At 43.7% G+C, this 23,897-nt stretch overlaps 1 protein-coding gene across 1 annotated transcript in view; it reads left to right on the top strand.

Moving 5' to 3' along the window:
- iars1 (isoleucyl-tRNA synthetase 1) overlaps nt 1-23,536 on the top strand; it is a 90,626-nt gene extending 67,090 nt beyond the window's left edge. The window contains exons 24-34 of the mRNA XM_083771696.1: nt 5,085-5,187; nt 5,927-6,010; nt 6,603-6,777; nt 9,818-9,924; nt 12,488-12,583; nt 15,648-15,824; nt 16,620-16,740; nt 20,051-20,176; nt 21,322-21,468; nt 22,073-22,225; nt 23,148-23,536. Coding sequence (XP_083627822.1) covers nt 5,085-5,187; nt 5,927-6,010; nt 6,603-6,777; nt 9,818-9,924; nt 12,488-12,583; nt 15,648-15,824; nt 16,620-16,740; nt 20,051-20,176; nt 21,322-21,468; nt 22,073-22,225; nt 23,148-23,230 — 1,372 coding nt within the window. The 3' untranslated portion in view covers nt 23,231-23,536. The remainder of the gene's footprint in view (nt 1-5,084; nt 5,188-5,926; nt 6,011-6,602; nt 6,778-9,817; nt 9,925-12,487; nt 12,584-15,647; nt 15,825-16,619; nt 16,741-20,050; nt 20,177-21,321; nt 21,469-22,072; nt 22,226-23,147) is intronic.
- The last annotated feature ends 361 nt before the right edge of the window (nt 23,537-23,897 follow it).

Here is a 23,897-nt window from a genome sequence, read left to right on the forward strand (position 1 = left end):
AGGGTTTTTCAGGATTTAGAAGACATTTGTAGAATCAATGGTAGGTCTAAATGGGTTAATAATTAATATATACTCTAAGGTTGACACACATTCCCTGAGCTGTGTGGAGGCATTCAGCCCGTCTGCTTGATTAACTGTTAACTCCTACCTAGCTGACAACGGGGGACAGCGTCACTCTCTCCCAAAGGTCAGCCACCAATCAGACAGTGCCAACAGCTGTGTCTAAATCAACTCATTAAATGATTGGCTGTCCTCGACTCCCTGGTGTCCCTTTGACCAGTAGTGGTTCCCAAACTTTTCCATGTCAAAGACCCCCAAATTGACACTATTCTTTTTTTTTACGACTAGCAGTCATTTTCAACCCGTTTAATTTCAAGGACCCCCAGTTTGACATGAATTAGGCTGACCCCCATTTAACGCTTTTAACTGCTCGTGACATAACGTTCCGTCAGAAGGAATCCAACTGGCAACTGCGTCTGGCGTAATGTTCCGTCTGATAAGCTTTATTATTGATATCAAACCGGATCGCTGATTTCTTTTTTATTATTATTATTTTGGCTTGGCCTTTCCTTCTTTAGTGATCCTAGACCGGATTACGCGACCGCGCTGCCGTCCAGCTCCCATTATACAGGCTGACTAAAAAGCTGAATAACAACTAATCTACGAAACATTGGCGCTTTCTAGAGCAAGGATAGCTTCATTTTAGCTCGCTAGCATTGACTCTATTTTGACGCTATTATGCTTTGACTACAATGTGATAGCCTACCTACTCATACTTTCTCTCTGCACACACGCACACACGTACCCACACTCATACTTCCGCTCTCCCATACGCATGCACTCACTCTCTCGCGCGCGCACACACACACACACACACTCATACTTTCTCTCTCTCATATGCATGCACACACACGCACATACGCACATACATGCACGCACATGCATGCACACACTCGCTCACACACATACTTTCTCTCTCATACGCATGCACACGCTTGTGCGCACGCACGCACACACACACACACACACACACACACAGACAGCTCTTGCTAATTGCACTATTATACGTGTCCCTATCAGTGGCTTTGTGTAACGCGGCTCTGCTTAGAATTAGGCACACAGGTTTTAAAATAAGAACAAGGCTGAAGAGACAGCGTAGCTACTGGGTTGGGCACGGTACTCTATTTCTCAAGCTACATTTATGATTTCCACCTCTTGAATTGAAGCTCGTGTTTACTCTAAAGGGCCTTGCAAACTGGGGAGCGATAAAACGTGCCTATAGTTCATTTTCAACGAGACCTGCCGTTTTTGCACGGAGAAGTCGCGGTGTGGCAACGCAAACGTATTTACGTGAGTGTGGTCCCGTGAATTTGTTGCGCGCGTGCTTGTTACGTGCACACCCCCCCCCCCCCCCCCCCCCCCCCGCGACTCACCAGACCTGGATTCTGTTTAGCTTTTTTTTTTATGCTTGCGTTGTTGCGCCCCTCTTGAACAGACCTGGATGAGACCTGTGTTGATCCAGGCAACGGCCCCTGCGCACCTCGCTTCAAGTTTGCAAAGCCCTTAATGATGCCACAACCATGTTGACCGTTTCTGACCGAGGCTAAGTCAATGATTATTGCAGGGAATCATAGCTTCAAAATGACATATTGGTTGTTCAGTTTGAGCCACCAGTTTTGGAGATGGCTTATAGAGTAATGTCTTGCAGAGAAACAGCGAGTTGAGAAAACTGGCTTGAAAGGTTCACTTCTGTGGACTCTTAACATTACACCTACATGTTTAAAGCATTTATTTCATATTTACATGACGATTTCAGCTCTGACATTTATTTCAGACATGCTCTAGTATGTGAAGATTCTGCCTGTACTATTAACCCTCTAATGGCCAAGTTACCAACCTTAATAACATCTTATTGTGCCTTAGGCCAGCTTAGGCTGCCTTTTTGAATGACAATAGAATAATGTGCGATATGACCACAATGTCACGAAATATCTCATTTTAAAGCCGCACATCTCTAGTTTACACCGAAAAAAATAATATGTTCCTAGCATGTTCCTTCGTTTACTTATAAGCACTTTAGTACACCTTGGTTTGACTTATCACTGAAACCAAGGTCTACTAAAAAGCTTATAAGTAAACGATGGAACAAGCTATAATCATAATTATTTTTTCATTGTAAAGTAGTGACTTGGAGCTATAAAATGAGACATTTCGTGACATTGTGGTCATATCTCACATTTTTCGATTGCCATTCAAAAAGTCGCCAAATCTGGCCAATGCTGGCCAATGCCCCATTTCTTAATTCGTCATTTTAATGCAATAAGAGGGATCAGCGATCTAAATACAATACATCAAGTTTTACTTTCGATTTCAAAGTAATACCCAGAAGTTCCACCAGATGGCAGGAACGTTCCATTATTCTGATTTTGACAAAAGTGTTAAATCTGGCTAAATCACTTCCTGTCAAACGAGGTAAACAAAGGAAGCTAATTTGACCCCTAGCTTATAGCTTGGCCGTCCGGATTGCTAAGCTAACATTAGCTTTGTCATAACTTAGTCAGATTAAGCTTAAAAACGGCCAGGAACATCCCAAAATATCAATTTTTTTGCCGCGGATCACATAGAGACGGCGCGCGTGCACGATAGTGCACGATCGCGCGGGTTTCGGCCGGTTTTTGGTAGATTACATAAATAATTAAAAAAATGTCAAACAATTGCAATATTTTGTTATAAAAAGACGTACTGACAGGGCAGTACGTCTACTACGCAGATAACGTCATTGGCTTGGAGGGATTTGTTGATTTACTACGTCAGTTAACATGGCAGTCTATGGGCCTGACGTGCTCTTGGCCATGAGGGGGTTCATTTTGGTTTTAAATAAATAAAATATTTTTTTCTCCAGTCTTGCCGCCATGACTATCAAAAAGAGTCACATATTGTGGTGATGCTCAGGTGTTGCAGAGAACAGGGATGCTAGGGTCCATGTGTTTAAGCATAAGCCCTGTATCATTCCCTACCTGTCTGTATTCCTTTTTTTGTTACAGTCAAAGCAAAGCATATATATTTTCTTGCCCCGTCGACTACCATACAAAGTGATGATAACACGCTGTCCATCAACCTGTCTCATTCCTCTTATTTGTTACAGTCAAAGTTGTCTCGCATTGCCAGACTGTTTGCCTCTCGCAATTTACAAATGCTTCTGTCATACAGTCTGGAGCAACGGAATCTCCATCATGAGTAAGATATAAATGCTTCCGTCATAGAGTCTGGAGCAACGGAAGCTCTGATCATGAGTAAGATATAAATGCTTCCGTCGTACAGTCTGGAGCAACGGAAGCTCTGATCATGAGTAACATATAAATGCTTCCGTCATACAGTCTGGAGCAACGGAAGTTCTGATCATGAGTAAGATACAAGTAAGTTGCGCAAATGCGGGAAGCGGACGCAGCTCGTAAATTGCAATAACAACAATAAACAACAATAAACAACAAATAAATTATGTACTTTTTTAAAAGTTTTCTACTTGTGTGTGTGGTTGTTTGTGTGTGTGTGTGTGTGTGTGTGTGTGTGTGTGTGTGTGTGTGTGTGTGTGTGTGTGTGTGTGTGTGTGTGTGTGTGTGTGTGTGTGTGTGTGTGTGTGTGTGTGTGTGTGTGTGTGTGTGTGTGTGTGTGTGTGTGCTACAGCTGCGCCCTCAGGTGTCGGACGGGTGGTGTCACAGCGGGACAGACAGACAGACAGACAGACAGACAGACAGACACACACACACACACACACAGACATGATCTGCAGGGTCTCATAGTTAGTGCTCATTGCGTTCGCAATAGCTTGTTGCTTAGCAGAAAATGAAATAATAGAATAAGCTCTAAAGACATTTTAAAATGTATTTTCGTGAACGGCTTTCGTAAGCTTCCTTACTCTGATTTCGAGAGGTGTAATTCCAGACTCTATATACTGTAGCATTGGAGGGAGGTGTAATTCCAGACTCTATATACTGTAGCATTGGAGGGAGGTGTAATTCCAGACTCTATATACTGTAGCATTGGAGGGAGGTGTAATTCCAGACTCTATATACTGTAGCATTCGGGAGGTGTAATTCCAGACTCTATATACTGTAGCATTTGGAGGTGTAATTCCAGACTCTATATACTGTAGCATTGGAGGGAGGTGTAATTCCAGACTCTATATACTGTAGCATTGGAGGGAGGTGTAATTCCAGACTCTATATACTGTAGCATTGGAGGGAGGTGTAATTCCAGACTCTATATACTGTAGCATTCGGGAGGTGTAATTCCAGACTCTATATACTGTAGCATTCGGGAGGTGTAATTCCAGACTCTATATACTGTAGCATTGGAGGGAGGTGTAATTCCAGACTCTATATACTGTAGCATTGGAGGGAGGTGTAATTCCAGACTCTATATACTGTAGCATTGGAGGGAGGTGTAATTCCAGACTCTATATACTGTAGCATTGGAGGGAGGTGTAATTCCAGACTCTATATACTGTAGCATTCGGAGGTGTAATTCCAGACTCTATATACTGTAGCATTCAGAGGTGTAATTCCAGACTCTATATACTGTAGCATTCGGAGGTGTAATTCCAGACTCTATATACTGTAGCATTCAGAGGTGTAATTCCAGACTCTATATACTGTAGCATTCGGGAGGTGTAATTCCAGACTCTATATACTGTAGCATTGGAGGGAGGTGTAATTCCAGACTCTATATACTGTAGCATTCAGAGGTGTAATTCCAGACTCTATATACTGTAGCATTCGGGAGGTGTAATTCCAGACTCTATATACTGTAGCATTCGGGAGGTGTAATTCCAGACTCTATATACTGTAGCATTATACTGTAGTCTATATATAGACTCTATATACTGTAGCATTATACTGTAGTCTATATATAGACTCTATATACTGTAGCATTCGGAGATTGTGGAATAGCTGTCTGGATAAAGGAGACTTACAGTGAAGGCAAAGCATATCCGTTATACTTCCCTCGTCCCCGGTCGACTACCGTACAAACTTAACAAAGTGCACCAACCTAACGTATGGCTTCCCCGTCCCGTTGTGTTCCAGGGAGGGTCTGATAGACGAGCGCATCGAGAGAGCCGTCTGCCAGATGCAGTCGGTGATCGAGCTGGGCAGAGTGATCCGAGACAGGAAAACACTCCCTGTAAAGGTAAGCGCCCAGGACTGGAGCACCTCAGCAGTGTTGTTTTTTTGGCAGCAAATTTAGATTTTAGTTTTAGTCACAGTCTCTTGGATAGTTTTCATTTAGTTTTAGTCACATTTTAGTCCACCCGGAATGTTTTAGTGTTAGTCTAGTTTTAGTCGACTAAATATAAGATTTTAGTCGACTAAATCTTATTTAGTCGAACAAAATGTATTTTGGCGGGCCTTGATGACGTCTATTTTGTTTTTCACTTGTTGAAAATAGCTGATCTACATGCTTGTAGATCGTCTATTTTCAGTATGCAACTAATTGTAAAATGACTTAAACTGGATCTCTTGTCCACTAGTCCCTTCCTAACATTTTAATCTAGTTTATATTTGATTTACTTTAGTCTTAGTTTTAATCATCATAGATTAGTTTTCATTTAGTTTCCATTTAGCGCTGCGACGTGTTGCGAGCTTGTAGATTTGCTATTTTCAGCATGCAACCAAGTGTAAACTAACTTATACTGGATCTCTGGTCCTCTAGTCCCTTCCTAACATCTGTTGATGAAATTGTCAATACATTAAGTTTTAGTCATAATAGCTTCGTTTTCATTCAGTTTCCATTTAGGTTTCGTCAGTGGGAAAGGTAGTCGACGAACAATTTTCTTGGTTTTAGTCGACGAAATCCACACTGGTCAGGGTTACCCTATTGACCAGCAGTGGGGTGTGTGTGTGTGTGCTTGTGTGTGCGTGCGTTACAGTATCCCCTGAAGGAGGTGGTTGTGATCCACCAAGACCCTGAAGCTCTCAAAGACATCCAGTCTCTGAAGACCTACATCCTGGAGGTGAGCGATGCAGTCTCTGGTTACCCAGTTTCCATGTGCTTTGATAACGCCCTTCTTTTGGGGGGGAAATCTGTAATTGGGTTTTCGTTTTATTATTTCATTAATGCCATTTAGACCTGAGACCAGATTCTACAAATGTCTTCTAAATCCTGACAGTTTTCTGAAAAACTATATGTTTCTATACGTCAGTGGTGCTCAACCTTTTTTCATGTCAAGGACCCCCAGAATTATCTGTATTTGGCTGTGGACCCCCCATCTGAAAATATGTTCTTCCAGGGACCCCTCCCAGAAGCAAATATTTGAGTTTAAAAAACGTTCTGTTCTGAAAGAATATATATTCAAAGATTTGTGCCACATTTTCACGATTTCTCAAAAAATAGCAGACCTACAAGTTTGTAAATCTGCTATTTTTCAATAGCTAAAGTATAACATAATGTTTAAAACACCAAAAGGGGTTTCCCGCCCAAAATGGGTTTTAATGTCTCATTCTTTGTCTCTCCAACTGGGAGCTGGCCCTATCCAAACCCAATTACAGCACACTGTCTAACTTTACGTGTGTGTGCGCGTACGTGCGTGCGTGTGTGTCATTCAGGAGCTGAATGTGCGCCAGCTGACTCTGTCGACTGACAAGGACAAGTATGGCATCCGTCTTCGGGCCGAGCCTGACCACATGGTGCTGGGCAAGAGGCTGAAGGGAGCCTTCAAGGCTGTCACCGCCTCCATCAAGGAGCTGACCAATGAGCAGCTGGAGGCCTTCCAGAAGACGGGTATGGCTGTGTGTGTGGTCAGACTTCGGTGCACTATAGTACATCCTCTTGTTTCAGAACGGTAGACCGCCAGAAAAGAAGGCAACGGGAACAGAGGAACACTTTGTGTAGACGACGTCTTCTTGTCACTAAATTGTGTGTTTTGTGTGTGTAGTTTTTGGCAGTCCATTTAGATTTTAGTTTTAGTCATAGTCTTGAATAGTTTTCATTTGGTTTTAGTCACATTTTTGTCATCTGGAATGTTTTAGTGTTAGTCTAGTTTTAGTCGACTAAATATCATAAGATTTTAGTCGACTAAATCTACAGTTGATTTAGTTGAACAAAATGTGTTCAATGGCGGGCCTTGATGCCGTCGTAATGACTGTTTATTTCACTTGCTGAATAGAGCCGATCTACAAGACCATGTGTGCTTGTATATCGGCTATTTTCAGCATGCAACTAATTGTAAAATGACTTGTACTGGATCTCTTGTCCACTAGTCCCTTCCTGACATTTTAGTCTAGTTTTTATCTGTTGACGAAATTGTCAGTATATTTTGTCTTAGTTTTAGTCATCATAGCTTAGTTTTTATTTAGTTTCCATTTAGTTTCCGTCAGTGGAAAAAGGTAGTTGACGAACATTTCAGGGGGTCCTTATATATAATCTTTGGGGTCCTTGACATGAAATAGTTTGAAAACCAAAGTCCGATATACTGTAGAAACAAAGGATTTTTCTTAAAAAAAAGAAAAGAAAAAAAGGCTTCTGAAAGGATTTAGTTGAATCAGTCTTAAAGTCAGTCTTAAATGGGCTAAGCTTAAAACGGCCATTTTTGCTGTAAATTGCAGAAGTAAAAGTGCTCCTGAAACGGTAATACAAGCCACAGGGAGAGTCTGGAGCACTGTCAGGTGTATCCTGTCTGTCCAATTAGGGAGAAAACCTGATATGAGAATTGCGCGCCTCAGGGGAACGGAGGCTCTGGAGGTCAGCAGGTGCTGTGGGAATTTCCCATTTCCTAATCTCCTGAACCTCTTTGAAGTCCAGATGACTCTGTGGAAGGGTGGACTGGAGACGCAAAGGGGTCGATGGAGAAGGCTGGGAGCCTGGGAGGTAGTAATGCACACGGCTAAGCACCAGTGGTGTGACGTAACCAAATACATTTACTTAACTACTCTGCTTAATCTAACCCATTTAGGCCAGACATCGAAAATTCATGTCATATGAAAGCAGGGAATCATAGCTTCAAATTGACATATCACTTGTTCAGTTTGGCCTACCAGTCAATTTTGACCCGTGATGACCTGGATTAGTCTATATCTTCCGGCGGTCTACAGGGGTTCAGTCTCTTTTCTCGCACGCCGTGGTGAGAACTAAGTTCGCGATTTATTGCTATGCAATGCAATATGCAGCCTACGGTGCCTGTACCTATAGTCGCCAGTAGTTCTGTGGCCGCATGATGCATAGGTCGGAGTAGCGGCTGTCCGCCCTCCAGGAACTGCGACTATGGATTTATTTTTTCTCCTCTGAGTGGGGTTTATTTCGCGGATTCGCGTGGACGCCGGTAATGAAGGTTAACAATACCCTCCCCGGACAAAAGGTATGTTATCGTTTAAAGCGGTGCTATCCGCGCTAAACCGACGTTCAAATTATATCGAACTTGTATCATGGAATAACCTCTTGTTGGTAAAGGCTTGCGTTCGTGCTGCCTCCCTGCTCTGCATAAGAGGTTTGTTTGACTGTGAACCAGGGCAGGAATTTCACGGCGGCCATGGCCGTCGTTGCCCCTCTCTTTGGCCGTGTGCCCCTCGAAAAATGATATGCCCAGGCGGCCGCAGTGGCCGTGGTGTCCATGTGCCCCGACCGGCGTCCACAGCAGTTAATCTTACCGTTTTTCCTCTGCGCAATTTTCCAGTCATTACGGTAACCTTCCCCAAATGTCTCGCGCAGACTTGTATTGTCTGTATTGTAGTTGTGTTGCCATTTGCCAAGTGGTTTGATGTGTGTTTTGTGTTACTTTGCCTCCACCCTCCTCCTCCGCGCCACGCATGCACGCACTGCCAGAGTAAACAGTGGGCATTTAGCCCACACGCTGCCTACTAGAGCACACGCTGGCTACTAGAGCATTTAGCCCACACGCTGCCTACTAGAGAACACGCTGGCTACTAGAGAACACGCTGCCTACTAGAGCATTTAGCCCACACGCTGCCTACTGGAGCGCACGCAGCTCTCACTCACTGACACTCGGCCTGGCTGGCACGGTGCTTCAAGATTATTATCACACAGAGCCCGTGTGTTAAGACCAACGTGACTCGTCTTCATGGACATATAAACTCACAAAACAACACCACGCAACAGCATAGACTGCAGGACTCCTCCACCATTTACCACGCTATCGTCTGCTACGTTAGTTGACAGAGTAAATTGTTTAAACAGCCAACACCCTAAGTAGGCCACCGCCCACAGGGCACTCACCTTTTAAATGGGCACTGGCCAGAGGCACTGCATATGCCTTGCCACTGCCTCTCTGATACGAACATTTTCAGAAGGGGGTCGGCGGCCAATTACATATAATTATCGGGGGTCCTTGACATGAAATATTGAGAACCACTCATACAGAAACATGAGTATTTCAGAAAACTGTCAGGATTTAAAAGACATTTTCTTTTATTTCGGCGTCAGGCCATGGAAGGTACAGTAAGGTGGGCTGGGGGTAAATTATTATTATGCCAGGAAATCCAGGATTAGAGGAGCTAGCGGTGACCGTTTCACCCTCCCTGCGGGGGCGTGGAGGAGAGAAGCAGAATGCACTCATGGTTTTCACTCTGAACACATACGTGGGTAATTGTGGCTCCTGGCAAAATGGGGGGGGGGGGGGGGAGGAGGAGGACGATACACCTGACTAGATTGATTTTAATCTATTTGTGTAAAAAAACTAAAACAGAAAACAATACCTTCAATATTTACTTTTTTTTTTAGCAGATGTACAAATGTGTGTGTGTGTGTGTGTGTGTTTGTTTGTTTCCCCAGTGGTGATATTTAATTTTTTGCTATAAATCCATTGCAGGCTCCATCACGGTGGACGGCCAGGAGCTTCACGAGGAGGACCTGAGGCTCATGTACACCTTCGACCAGAACTCCGCCGCAAACTACGAGGCACACTCGGATGCACAGGTATAAAAAAAGAAAACGCTGATGGAAAGATCTGAGCGCTGCTCCGTGTGTGTATGTGTGTTGACTCCTATGGGAGCCTACCCAGGGCAAAGCCAGGAGGGGAAAGAAGCGTACCACCTATGTAGACATGCTGTGGCGTGACAGCTTGGCTGACAACACTGCAGAGCTCAAGAACCTGATGTTGGATAGGAAATTGTGGAGGCCAGCGATCCAGGAATCCCGAGTTGGTGTTGGCTAGATCTCACTCTCGCAGCAGTATGTGTGTGTCTCAAGCCCTGTTGTGTGTGTGTCTGTGTGTGTGCGTGTGTGTATGACGCTGCTCATATATCCGATCTACAAGCTCACAACGCATCACACGCAGCGCAACGCCTTGTGAGCTTGTTGTAATCGACTATTTTCAGCAAGTGTAAAATCAGCCATTACTACAAGGCCCGTCAAAATACATTTTAGTCGACTAAATCAACTGTAGATTTTTAGTCGACTAAAACTAGACACTAAAACATTCCCGCTGACTGAAATGTGACCTACAAACTAAATGAAAGCTATTCAAGACTAGCTATATGACTAAAACTAAAATGTAAATGTGTAGTCCAAATCAACCCTGGCAGCCAGCAGGTGGAGTCTGAGGCCTCGTCACACAGCTGCTCTGTTCAGTCAGTGTAGGAGATAATTTCATGGCTAAGTGGGAACCAGCAGCATGCATATGGCCACGGGCTCTTTCTAATCACTGCTCCTCCAACTGTACACACAGTACCCCACACACTGCGCTGCTTCTGTCCTGGCTGTGCCTTCCCATGCTTCTATCTCTCTCTCTCTCTCTCTCTCTCTCTCTCTCTCTCTCTCTCTCTCTCTTGTCCCACGTACTGTACTTAATCTCTCTCTCTCTCTCTCTCTTGTCCCACGTACTGTACTTAATCTCTCTCTCTCTCTCTCCCCCCCTCTCTCTCTCTACCTATCTCCCTCTTTCTTGTCCCACTGTACTTCCTTTCTCTCTCTCAACAGAATACAAATATTTATTTAATCAATGTCAAATTATGGAATACTGTACGATACAATCGGTCTTAAAGTCGATGTACAACAATATAGGCTACTGATTGTCAAGCCCCCCAGATACAAAAGTCAGAATCCTACAATAATAAAATGTGCATTGCTACATTCAGTGGGTTTGTCCCGATAGCAGGTGACGTGCCCACATAGACATCAAAGGGGGTTTCAGCCCCTGCCCGTTTACCCGTCTGTAAAACAACTGCCCTTTCCAGACCCTGAATGCAGCGTTTACTACACGGTGAAAGAGATGCACATGCCCTCCTCTCCTTCCCATGCCATGCCGCTGAACCGGAAGCATTTTGCGTTGAGCAAATTTGTTTTTGAAATCCATGTCGTTACACCTGCATCTCCACTAGCTTAAAGAGTGCTGGGTTGCGCCCTGAAAATAGCTGATCTACAAGCTCACAACGTGTCAGAGCGCAACGTGTTGTGAGCCCCTGCCTCTATCTAACACTCCCTCCACGTGCCTGCGTGATGGTTCATTGGCCAAGTAGAATCTTCTGCCAATTTCATAATCTATAATTGAAAAAAAGGTAAAGATAAAAAGGTGAAAGGATTAAGCCATTATGCAGGTGAGAAGTTATTTTTATTCCGTGCCTTTGTTGAGTCACAATGCCACGTATTATCTTGCTGTTAAAATTGCATATCTTTCCTTTCATGACTCCTGTTTGTAAGCCAGGGATAGTAAGCCAAGACTAATACAAAATAACGTGTCACCTTTGAGGATGAAAATAAAGTAATGTAAGATTAGAACCACATGAACCTCCTCACAGTGCCAAACAGTGAGAATACATTGACCTTTTTTGGAACAATGTTTCTCGTTGGTATTTTGGACATGGTTTTCAAAGTCTTTATGTCCAAGGCACAACAATAGGCAAGTAGAAATCTCACGGCACATTCATGTGCCGTGAGATTGAGATTGAGATTGAGATGTGTGTGTGTGTGTGTGTGTGTGTGTGTGTGTGTGTGTGTGTGTGTGTGTGTGTGTGTGTGTGTGTGTGTGTGTGTGTGTGTGTGTGTGTGTGTGTGTGTGTGTGTGTGTATATTAAAGCCCATCTATTGTCTGCTGTACATATATACGTTTTGTATCGCTTTATATGGATATGAAACGGTTTAGCTAAAAATCTACTTTTAGCCCTGGCCCGGCTGCTTGGCAACACCTTGCTCAACCCCGCCCGCACGAAGTGTGCACGCGCCATGCGTGCGCTACTTTTATTTTAACGACGGACTTGGAACGCTGTTTTCTCTGACACTTTCTCTGACACTCTGGCACTTTGGTGCTGGTGGTGACCAGACACCCAGAGGGTTCGTGTCTCATTTCAGATTTTAAACGGCCTAAAAAACGCCTTGATGGCGTCGTAATGACTGTTTTCGTCAGTGAAAAAAGGATAGTCGACAAACATTTTTCGTCATAGTATTAGTGGACGAAATCAACACTGCTGCACAACACTGGAGCCACACTGGTGTAACCCCCCCACCTCCATGTGGCTGTCCTGTTGGTCTGTTCCTCTTCTAGGTCTTGGTGCTGTTGGATGTATCCCCGGATCAGTCCATGTTGGATGAAGGGGTGGCGAGAGAGGTCATCAACCGCATCCAGAAGCTACGGAAGAAGGTGAGAGGGCACCCCACTTCCAGTGTGGCTAATTTTTGGTGAAAATAGAAATATGAATATATTGAATTTACAGCAGCAGCAAGCCATCAGGACATTTGAGAAGCCAGGCAGAGGATCCTGGTGGGTTTTTTGTTGTTGTCATTAGTTGTCAACATTCGAGTTGGCTTTGTCCGAGCTTTACAGGTCTTATAAATACATTATAAAACTAGAAAAAGTGCCCTTCTGGGCACAGGTCTCCACCAGGATAGGAATGTAGGACATTGCAGCTTGCCTTCATCTGGTGGTTGGATAAAAGGGCAACAAAAGTAAATTATCCACAGATCCGTGCAGTTAGAGGTAAAAACACTTTTCGGCCAGTTATAGCGCCACCTTGAGGCTGAGTTGAAATTGTTCATGTGGCATTTCGTCCTCGGCCTAGTGGGAATGTGCGTGCACAATTTCACGGAAATCACGCGATGTGTTCATGATTTGCAGCATTTTGTTTGAAACTGAGCACTCCTGTGAACTTTGGAAGCCAATCTTAACCAATCAGGATGGAGTCTGAGAAATCTGAAAGACCGGTTTCGTTGAATGGCTCTAGAGAGACTGTGTACCAATTTGCGCGATGTTTGGACAAAATCTGTAGGTGTACTGTGCAAAAACTTTTTTTGCACAAAGCGGCCTCCTGGTGGCGCTATAACAGGCCGTTCTGGAAAGTTTGGGGCAGAGGTTCATCGAGGGCATCCAGGGAGTGTGTGTGCAAAATTTGGCATCGACCGGGTTAACGGTGGCCAAGATTAGCTGCTCACGGACACACACACGGACGGACGGACGGACGGAGTGCAAAACATACTCTCCCCCCATGCCTTCGGCCTGGTGGAGACAATAAATACATTCTGAAACCTCTATGGGAAGAATTAATGGGAAATAATCTTCCGGCCCGCTCTATTTTGTTCCAAAATAGAGATGCCAGATTGTTGGGGTAGGGCGAATAAATGGACTGTTAACCCATTTTGTGCGGGAACCCCTTTTGGTGTTTTAAACATTATGTTATAATTTAGCTATTGAAAAATAGCAGATCTACAAGCTCGTAGCGTGCCACCTAGTGGCGCGCTACGAGCTTGTAGGTCTGCTATTTTTGAAAAATCGTTAAAATGTGGCGCACATCATTGAATATATATTTCAGAGTGAACATTTTTAACAAATATTTGCTTCTGGGGGTCCCTGGAACTACATATTTTGAGATGGGGGTCCGTGGCCCAATAGAGATAATTCTGGGGGTCCTTGACATGAAAAAGTTTGAGCACCACTGACATAGAAACAGAGGTTTTTCAGAAAAAAATAGGAATTAGAAGCCTTTTTTTATCGACCTCAGTCCAAAATGGACTGTTAAACTAAAGTCACTTCTGTTGGCATGTGTGGTGGTCTGCACAGCATTCATTTGGACTAGAGTGTGTTCTTAATCCCATTGTTTTGTTTTCCTCTGTACATTTATCCCATACTGATGTCAAGGCAGTCTCTTGGAAGTATTTCCACTGCAGCACCGCAGTGAGAAAAGTCTCCACCATAAGGCAGACTTAATTATGGACTGGCCCATTTTTTTTTTTTTTTTTTACTTTGAGGCTTTGAAGTGGTCTGAGGAGTAAAGACGGATTAGCCATCAGCCTCTTGTTTTCTCAAAAAAACAAATCGTTTTGTTTTTAGTTTTTTTCCTTTTCCATTCTATGGTGGCACTGGTCGCTGGCTCCCAGCCAGGCTACATTCCTCATGCTATTTCAAACTGAGGAGTTTTTTCTCCTTTCTTTAACAATCCCTCAAGATGATGTAAGCGATAGTTTGCAGGGGTGGGGTCGGGTGATGGTTGGTGTGCATGCGTGCGTTATAGTTTCTGATAACCCATGCGGTATTGAGAAGCATAGCACTGTGTTTGATCTATTTAGCTTGCTCGGAGAGACACACACACACACACACACACACACACACGCACACACGCACACACGCACACACGCACACACGCACACACACACACACACACACACACACACACACACACACACACACACACACACAGAGAGAAAAACACAGCTGCAGTGTGTACAGTATCTCCTCAGGAGAGGGGTCAGTATCTAGGGCTAGGCAGAAGCAGCCCATAAATCTTGCGCCATTTATTGACTGCTTCTCTGTATCTATCTAATGTTATTCCTCTGCCCTTGAGTGACACTGAAGTGCGTGCGTGCGTGCGTGCGTGCGTGCGTGCGTGCGTGCATGCGTGCGTGCGTGCGTGTGTGCGTGCGTGCGTGCGCGCAGCAATCACACACTGTAAATTAGAATGAGATCCTCCTACAACTCAAGGTTGTTGGAGGCAGCAGACGGACAGGCTGTGATCCAACGGTTAAACTATGTCCTCCTTTATTTGTTGTATATAATATCACTCTATGGCTGAAACTATGGATTATCCATCCATGCATACATTAATACATGATTTGATTAATCGCATAATATTAAATTCATATTTTGTAATTTTCTGTATTTATCAACAAATCAATTAACCCCTTACGTCTTATTTTGTACTTCATCATACATGCATTGTGAAAATGGCATATCCACACGTGGAACCGAGTGCCTCACTACAAGCTTGTAGATCTGCTATTTTGTGAAAATATGGTGCAAGTTTTTTTGCACAAATATTTGCATCTGGGGAGGTCCCTTGAACTACATATTTTCAGATGGGGGAGTCCGCGGCCAGATGCAGATAATTCTGGGGGTCCTTGACATGAAAAAGGTTGAGCACCACTGACACATAGAAACATAGGTTTCTATGTCAATCCTGACAGAAAACTGTCAGGATTTAGAAGGCATTTTGTGGAATCGTTTAAATGGGCTGGGAGGAAATTAGCCCTTCACTAAGTCCCTCCCCAACCCATCCATGTCCAATAGGCAGAGAAGAAAGCTTGACCTGCATAGCAACCGTTGCTAAACTATTTGGATTGGCATTGGACAATCGCTTTTTTGGGGTGGGATTTAGTGAAGGGCTAATTTGCTAAAAGTCTAACTTTGTCTTTCTCTCTCTTATCTCTCCTCATAGGGACACTTGGTGCCTTCAGATGAAATCACTGTGCACTACCGCTGCCTGCCAGCGGGGGAGTACCTGGACGGGGTGATCCAGGCGCACACAGAGTTCATCCTGGCCACCACCAAAGCTCCTCTGCTGCCCTACCCTGTCCCGTCCAACGCCAGCCTTATCGTAGAGGAGAAGACCCAGGTTAGTGACCCTACCCTACTCTGTCCCGTCCAACGCCAGCCTCATCGTAGAGGAGAAGACCCAGGTTAGTGACCCTACCCTACTCTGTCCCATCCAGCCTCATCGTAGAGGAGAAGACCCAGGTTAGTGACCCTACCCTACTCTGTCCCGTCCAACGCCAGCCTCATCGTAGAGGAGAAGACCCAGGTTAGTGACCCTACCCTACTCTGTCCCATCCAGCCTCATCGTAGAGGAGAAGACCCAGGTTAGTGACCCTACCCTACTCTGTCCCGTCCAGCCTCATCGTAGAGGAGAAGACCCAGGTTAGTGACCCTACCCTACTCTGTCCCGTCCAGCCTCATCGTAGAGGAGAAGACCCAGGTTAGTGACCCTACCCTACTCTGTCCCGTCCAACGCCAGCATCATCGTAGAGGAGAAGACCCAGGTTAGTGACCCTACCCTACTCTGTCCCGTCCAGCCTCGTCGTAGAGGAGAAGACCCAGGTTAGTGACCCTACCCTACTCTGTCCCGTCCAACGCCAGCCAGCCTCATCGTAGAGGAGAAGACCCAGGTTAGTGACCCTACCCTACCCTGTCCCATCTAGCCCCATCGTAGAGGAGAAGATTCTAAAAATAATGCCTCCTAAAACCTAACCTAGGGTTTTGTGAAAACCTTCAGATTCGTATATAAAAAAATAAAAAATGTTGCTCACTTGCTATATGAGACACAGAGGTGTAGCTGGTGTTATTGGTAAAACAATGCATGTGTTACACCATGTCTAAATGTAAGTGGTTAATGTCTGTCTCTTGTTTTCAGCTAAAGGGCTCTGATTTGGAGTTAACCATAGTGAAGGGGTCGTCCACGCCCAAAGTTAATCTGGAGGGACCTGCGTGTTCCTATGTCAATGTCAGGGTCAAACTCGCCAACAAGGAACAAGGTATGCAATTATATATATATATATATATTATATATATATATATTAGGGCTGTCAAATGATTAAACATTTTCATCAGATTAATCACAGCTTCAAAATTAATTTAATCATGATTAATCACCATTCGAACTATGTCCAAAATATGCCATGTTTTCCTGTTTATTGTTGTGGAAATGGAAATATAAATGAAAGCGGTTTTTTTATGTTTTTTGTTTTCTAATGCATTTAGTATAGCCATGATGTGATGTGAGCATTTGTAGGCCTAGCCTACACTTTGAGTTAAATGAACACTGGCTTATGGCCAAGTAGACTGGGGTCCCCCAGGAGGAAGTCACTAATGTTGCTCTGGAGAGGGAAGTCTGGAACAATCTGGTGGAGCTGTTGCCCCCGCGACCCGACTACGGATAAGCGGTTGAAGATGGATGGATGGATGAATGGAGACTGGGGTCCCAGTCCATTTTTTAATGCTTGCGCAAGTTGGTTATATTGTATTAGGCTACTGCCTACCGCCATTGCGCCGCATTATCACGGCTAAAAACGAGAAAGATACACACCATGAACTGACCATAGACAATATCCCCTTTACAGCTCTCTCTTTATTAACGAATATAAGTCGCCACAATCGCCAGCCTATACACGTAGGATTGGACATAAACGGTGCCATTTTGAAGATCCGTTTTACAATGAGGTAATACATAAATTGCCCTCGCTCTGCGCACAATGGTATTATGAAAGGCATATCGGCCCGTGTTGAACGCACTCGGCCCGTGTTGAACGCACACACATATGGCATACGGCGTTCCTGAATATTTTAACATTGTGGGAGTGTCCATATGTTAATTATTTTCGCTTTGCGCAATTTGCTATTAAGCCCCTTGACCTAAAAACACTCAGCGCATAACAATTAGACGTGGGTCTGGCCACCTCATAAACGCAACAAGCACTGTTTGATTTTACACTTGAGCGGCTCTGGGAGGCTGCTAGAGTGTTGCCATGTCTGTTTATTATAAGCGGCTTCTTTTTCTGTAAAGTTGCTTGTAAATATTGGTAGTTGTACTATTTTGTGGTTGCTTTTCTTGTTTCTAAAGTGGTTATTTGGGCTTTTCTCCTAATGTTGTTTAAACCAGTGATCCTCACACAGCACATTCCCATGTCAAGGATCCCCAGATGAATGCATTTGCCCAACTAAGGACGGCTAATCCAAAAATTTAATAAAAAAAATCCAAGATTACTTTTGAAAATAGCAGATCTATACCAGCTCACAATGCATCACATTCATTCATTAAAACTATGAACTCTGACTGCAGGGGGATATATATAATGATCATTATAACAATGTGCAAGAACATATTTAAAAATAAGGAAGAACTTTATATTTGTGGACTATCAAAATATGTTTTTTTATTTTAATGTGGTGTCATTAAAATTAATCTGGATATGGCAGTATATCACTATCTAGAAAATAAAAACATGGCACTTCATTTAAAATAGGTTGCAGACCCCTGTTATATGCGCTTATTTTTATAGACCTATTTACTTGTTTCTATGAGACATGGCAACAGCCTTTTTTTGCGTCTTTTTTTTGTAAAATGTTGAGATTAGAAACGGCCATAATTCTTTCATTTCTCAACCTTAAAAATAAATATAAACATCTCCATAATCCTTGGGAAGTTTGCTTTCATACCTGATTCAAGTCTTCTTCAATAAAATGCTACGAGCGAAGACCATATACCATCGGGGCCACAGGCACAGCATTAAGCAGCAACATTCAACTCATTCCTTCATCATGACTTGAATGAAATAAAATATAATAAACGTTATCTTACTGGTGTTTTTCAATAGAAACAAATTATTTTGAGGCATAAAGGTGACAGCATGCAGTGCAATAGGAATAATTAACCCAAATGTGACAAAGTCATGTCATGTCTTCTATGGTGCCAGCCTGAAGAAATGTAATACCACGATCCCCAAAGTGCGCATTCCGTATGTGACATCAGCTGACTGGTAAAGAGAATAGTACGGACATGTTGATTGGGTACGTCTCAAACACGCCTTAAACACACCCATGACTAATTCAAGGCCGTTTTGCGCAATCCACGGGGTGTCGAAAGCGCTTCTTAACATGCCCAAAATTGCAATATGACATACAACACGCCCCCAGCTCATAAAACTGTAATATGATTAGTAATATTATTTGAAGTCCTTAATGGCACCCAAAGAGTGCAGAGAGTACAGACAATATGCCATACTAGGCTGTTGCGCTGCACTCTGATGCCCTCTCCACGCCGCGCACTGTGGCGCATGAACAACAACAACTCCACGTGGACCCACGAGTCCACGACGACCCACGTATGAATTAGATAGTTTATAAGAAATGGCACGGCGGCCATCCTTGCAGGCAGTGACAGTAACAGAATGAGAATCCTGTAGGCTGTAACCTGGTCATTTTGGGGGGCATCAACAACAGCCTGATGATGAATGATACTATGAAACTTAACAATTCATTAACTAGTACTCACCTAATGACGCCGCCACGGAGGATATACCATGTTTAACGTAATTCCAAAGTGTTTAGCCTACATTGTTTAAGTCATAGACGCATGGGGTTTTTATGAACTTTGGCTAAAAGCATGTTGTTATTATTATTCCACTACCACCCAGCACTTCTAGTCGAGTAGACTGTCATGGTAGCTGGCTACAACTGAAACAACTTCCTCTTCAAAATAAAAGTGACTTGTAACAATACTTTTATTTCTTAAGTGAACTACAGGATGTAGTAGACGCAGGATGTATAGTACATGGTATAGTGGGCTTGGAAGGATAAATCACACAGAAGGCAGGAGAAATAAACTCCGCAGGCAGTCGGGGCTTTATTATTTTTAAATCTGGCCAACAGAATGAACAGGGACACATTATAATTCCTGAGCCGCGCGCACGGGCGCATGTTAGGGGGAACACTAACATGCATTAATTGTGTTAAATATTTTTAACGCAATTAATTAACAAAATTAATTAACGCTGTTAACGCGTTATTTTTGACAGCCTTAATATATTTATATATATATACACACACACACACACACACACACACACACACACACACACACACACACACACCAGTGAAAGATGATAAAACAAGAAAATAACTTTTGCTTAACTGAACAAAGAATTGCATGAGTCAATGTGTGTGTGTGTGTGTGTGTGTGGGGGGGGGGGGGGGTGGGGGTGTTCACCTCCGTTGATTGAACAAGGACCAATGAAAATAAATAAATAATGAATACATGGTTTGTGGATGTGATTGGTTGTCCTACAGAGGGGGTGGTACTTTTGGAGAACCCTAGCGGAGACAACCGACTGGACATGAACAAGCTTCGGGAGGTGTGCAGCAGTGTGTTTGGAACCAACAACACCCAGCTCTCATTCTTCAACGGCAAGACCGGTGAGACCTACATTTGACTAGTGATGCTCCGGTCAGGTTTTAGACCGGTGAGACCTACATTTGACTAGGGATGCTCCGGTCAGGTTCAAGACCGGTGAGACCTACATTTGACTAGGGATGCTCCGGTCAGACCGGTGATACCTACATTTGACTAGGGATGCTCCGGTCAGGTCAGACTGGTGAGACCTACATTTGACTAGGGATGCTCCGGTCAGGTCAGACCGGTGAGACTTGCATTTGACTAGGGATGCTCCGGTCAGGTCAGACTGGTGAGACCTACATTTGACTAGGGATGCTCCGGTCAGACCGGTGAGACCTACATTTGACTAGGGATGCTCCGGTCAGACCGGTGAGACCTACATTTGACTAGGGATGCTCCGGTCAGGTCAGACTGGTGAGACCTACATTTGACTAGGGATGCTCCGGTCAGGTCAGACCGGTGAGACTTACATTTGACTAGGGATGCTCCGGTCAGGTCAGACTGGTGAGACCTACATTTGACTAGGGATGCTCCGGTCAGACCGGTGAGACCTACATTTGACTAGGGATGCTCCGGTCAGACCGGTGAGACCTACATTTGACTAGGGATGCTCCGGTCAGGTTTTTTGGGACCGATCGCCAATTGTTTTTCTCATGATCGGCCGATACCGATATGTCCGATCTGTGCCACATTTTAACGATTTTTCAAAAACACCAGATCTGTCCCCGTCTCTTTTGTGAAACCCATCTCATCATTAAGTGTTTTTACAAAGCCTGTGTTTTGTTTCATTCCGCTTAAGTCTTATGTGTTTGTGTTATGTAAGCACTTAATACGGAAAAGTATTTCCTACTTGAGGTCAAAATGAACTATGCATCTGTGGCCACACATTTTTACAAGTACAAACCAAAATAAAGAATCGAGGTCACAGTGATTGAAGAAGTAGCTAATGCTAGTGTACAAGACTGATCTGTGTGTGTGTGTGTGTGTGTGTGTGTGTGTGTGTGTGTGTGTGTGTGTGTGTGTGTGTGTGTGTGTGTGTGTGTGTGTGTGTGTGTGTGTGTGTGTGTGTGTGTGTGTGTGTGTGTGTGTGTGTGTGTGTGTGTGTGTGTGTGTGTGTGTGTGTGTGTGTGTGTGTGTGTGTGTGTGTGTGTGTGTGTGTTCACAGAGTTGAAAAATGCAACAGACATTCAGGCTCTCAGTGGTACCACCCTGTCAGTGACATCACCAGGCTCCTCCCCTAGCTCCACCCCCATTCCAGACGGTCTGCTGTGTCCCTATGTCAACCTGCTGCTCTGCGACACGCAGCCAGCCGGTAACCACCACTACATTTACTCTTAATTACAATTCTTAGGTACTTTTACTCAGTGTTTATGGCAGCAAATTTCTATCATGTCCTTAGTCTCTTGAAACTTTTTCATTTAGTTTTAGTCACATTTTAGTCACCCGAAGTGTTTTAGTGTCCAGTCTAGTTCTAGTCGACTAAATATCATAAGGTTTTTGTCGACTAAACCCACAGTTGATTTAGTCAACTAAAATGTATTTTGGCAGGCCTTTATGCCGTCGTAATGACTTATTTTTTACACTTGCTGAAAATAGCCGATCTACAAGCTCACAACGGCCTACACAGCCCACAACGTTGTGAGCTTGTAGATATAGCTATTTTCAGCATGCAACCATGTGTAAAATGACTTATACTGGATCTCTTGTCCACTAGTCCCTTCCTAACATTTTAGTTTCTTGACAAAAATCGACAGTACCGGTATATTTAGTAATAGTTTTAGTCACCATAGCTTAGTTTTCATTTAGTTTCCATTTGGTTTTCATCGGTGAAAAAAAGGTAGTCGTCATAGTTTTTAGTCGACGAAAACCACAACACTGGTCTGTTCTCTGATTTCTTGTTGTTTGTTCCTCTTCAGAGTGCCTGACCGGAGAGGTGGCCACCCTGCTCCTGGAGAACCCTCTGGGTCACAACAGGCTGGGGTACGCCGCCCTGCTGGCCGAGACCGCCAAGGTGTTTGGCCTCCGCAACAGACGGCTCAAACTCTACCTGGACCAGGACCTTACTCAGGGTAAGAACTCTACCTGACCACTGTTGTTTTCGTCGACTAAAACTTAGACGAAAAATGTTCGTCGACTACCTTTTTTCACTGACGAAAACAAAATGGAAACTAAATTAAAACTAAGCTATGATGAGTAAAAGACTAAAGGGCAGTCCATACTATCTACGACCATCAAACATTTCTTCGGAAAGCTCCGGTACAACTACAACATGACGTCACTCGCAACTTCTGAAACTCATTCATTTTTGTTCTGAAAGCTGCACTCCCATATGATGTGACTCTCCGAACTCTACTTCGGAGAAGAAATTAAAGTCTGATCTTTCCGACGAAAAGTTCGGTGGTCGGAGAGAGTATGGACTGCCCTTTAATCTATTGACAATTTCGTCAACAAATAAAAACTAAACTAAAATGTTAGGAAGGGATTAGTGGACAAGAGATCCAGTATAAGTCAGTTTACACTTGCTTGCATGCTGAAAATAGCCGATCTACAAGCTCACAACATGTCGCAGCGCGACACGTGCTTGTAGCACTGAGTGCCGCGCTACGAACTCGTAGATCTGCTAATTTTGAAAAATCGTAAAGATTTAGTGCAAAGCTTTGAATATATATTCTTTCAGAGCCAACGTTTTTAACTCCAATATTTGCTTCTGGGGGGGGGTCCCTGGAACAACATATTTTCAGATGGGGGTCAGCGGCCAAATACAGATAATCTTGGGGGTCCTTGACATGAAAATGTTTGAGCACCACTGACATAGAAACATAGGTTTTTTCAGAACATTTTGTATAATCGTCATCAGGTCTAAATGGGTTTTAACCAACAAAAACAAAACAAAATGAGTTAGGTGTTTTCCTCCCGACAGCAACGACGTCATCCTCGGCCTACACTCTTAACAAACATGTGACCTTTTCATGTTGTTTATTTTGTTTCCAGAGCTTCCAGCCGATTCCTCCGTGAAGTGTCTGGACACCACAACCATCTATGTGAGAGCTCTCCCCACCACCGCTGAGGCATAAACCTACAGACAAAACACTTACTGTACGGTATACTGTTGAGGCATTTATTGGTTCTCTGGGGAAGATATACAGTACATCCAGACTCCTAAGGTTACGTTTCTTCATTTACTGTTTTCAATCACACTTCATTTTACAATATTTGCTAATATTGTGAAACGAGAGGGAAGTTGCAAGTGCTGTAGGGAAGCACATTGTCAGGTCACGGTATGCATCATTTGCAAAGTTAATTTGTTAGAGGAGAAGGTTTGTTATCCCTTTTGGTTTTAATTTGTTAAATTAAAACAACATTGAACTGTCCCAAAAAAAGTGTGTTGAATATCATTTTCTCAACAAAGCATTCTTTTCTGTCGTATAATCTACAGTAAGTGGGTAAAGTCACATGACTGCACCTACGGTACTGTATAACATGTCGGTTAATGGACATAATAGATGCAATTGAACACATCTAGGGGCCGCAATCTGCATTCAAAGATTTTCCTAGAAGCTCTGTCATTGGTCGAAAAAATTGGTCGGCACTCTGTGCCGCACTATGAACTTGTAGATCTGCCATTTTTCAACAGCTAAAGTACAACATAATGCTTAAAACACCAAATGGGGTTCCCGCCCAAAATGGGTTAAACGTCAAGGAATGGTTAGTAGAAAATGAATGGAAGGGAATATGGACTTC

The sequence above is a fragment of the Protomyctophum parallelum genome (genome assembly GCF_964188405.1).
Source record: "Protomyctophum parallelum genome assembly, chromosome: 8".
Taxonomy (NCBI): Eukaryota; Metazoa; Chordata; class Actinopteri; order Myctophiformes; family Myctophidae; genus Protomyctophum; species Protomyctophum parallelum.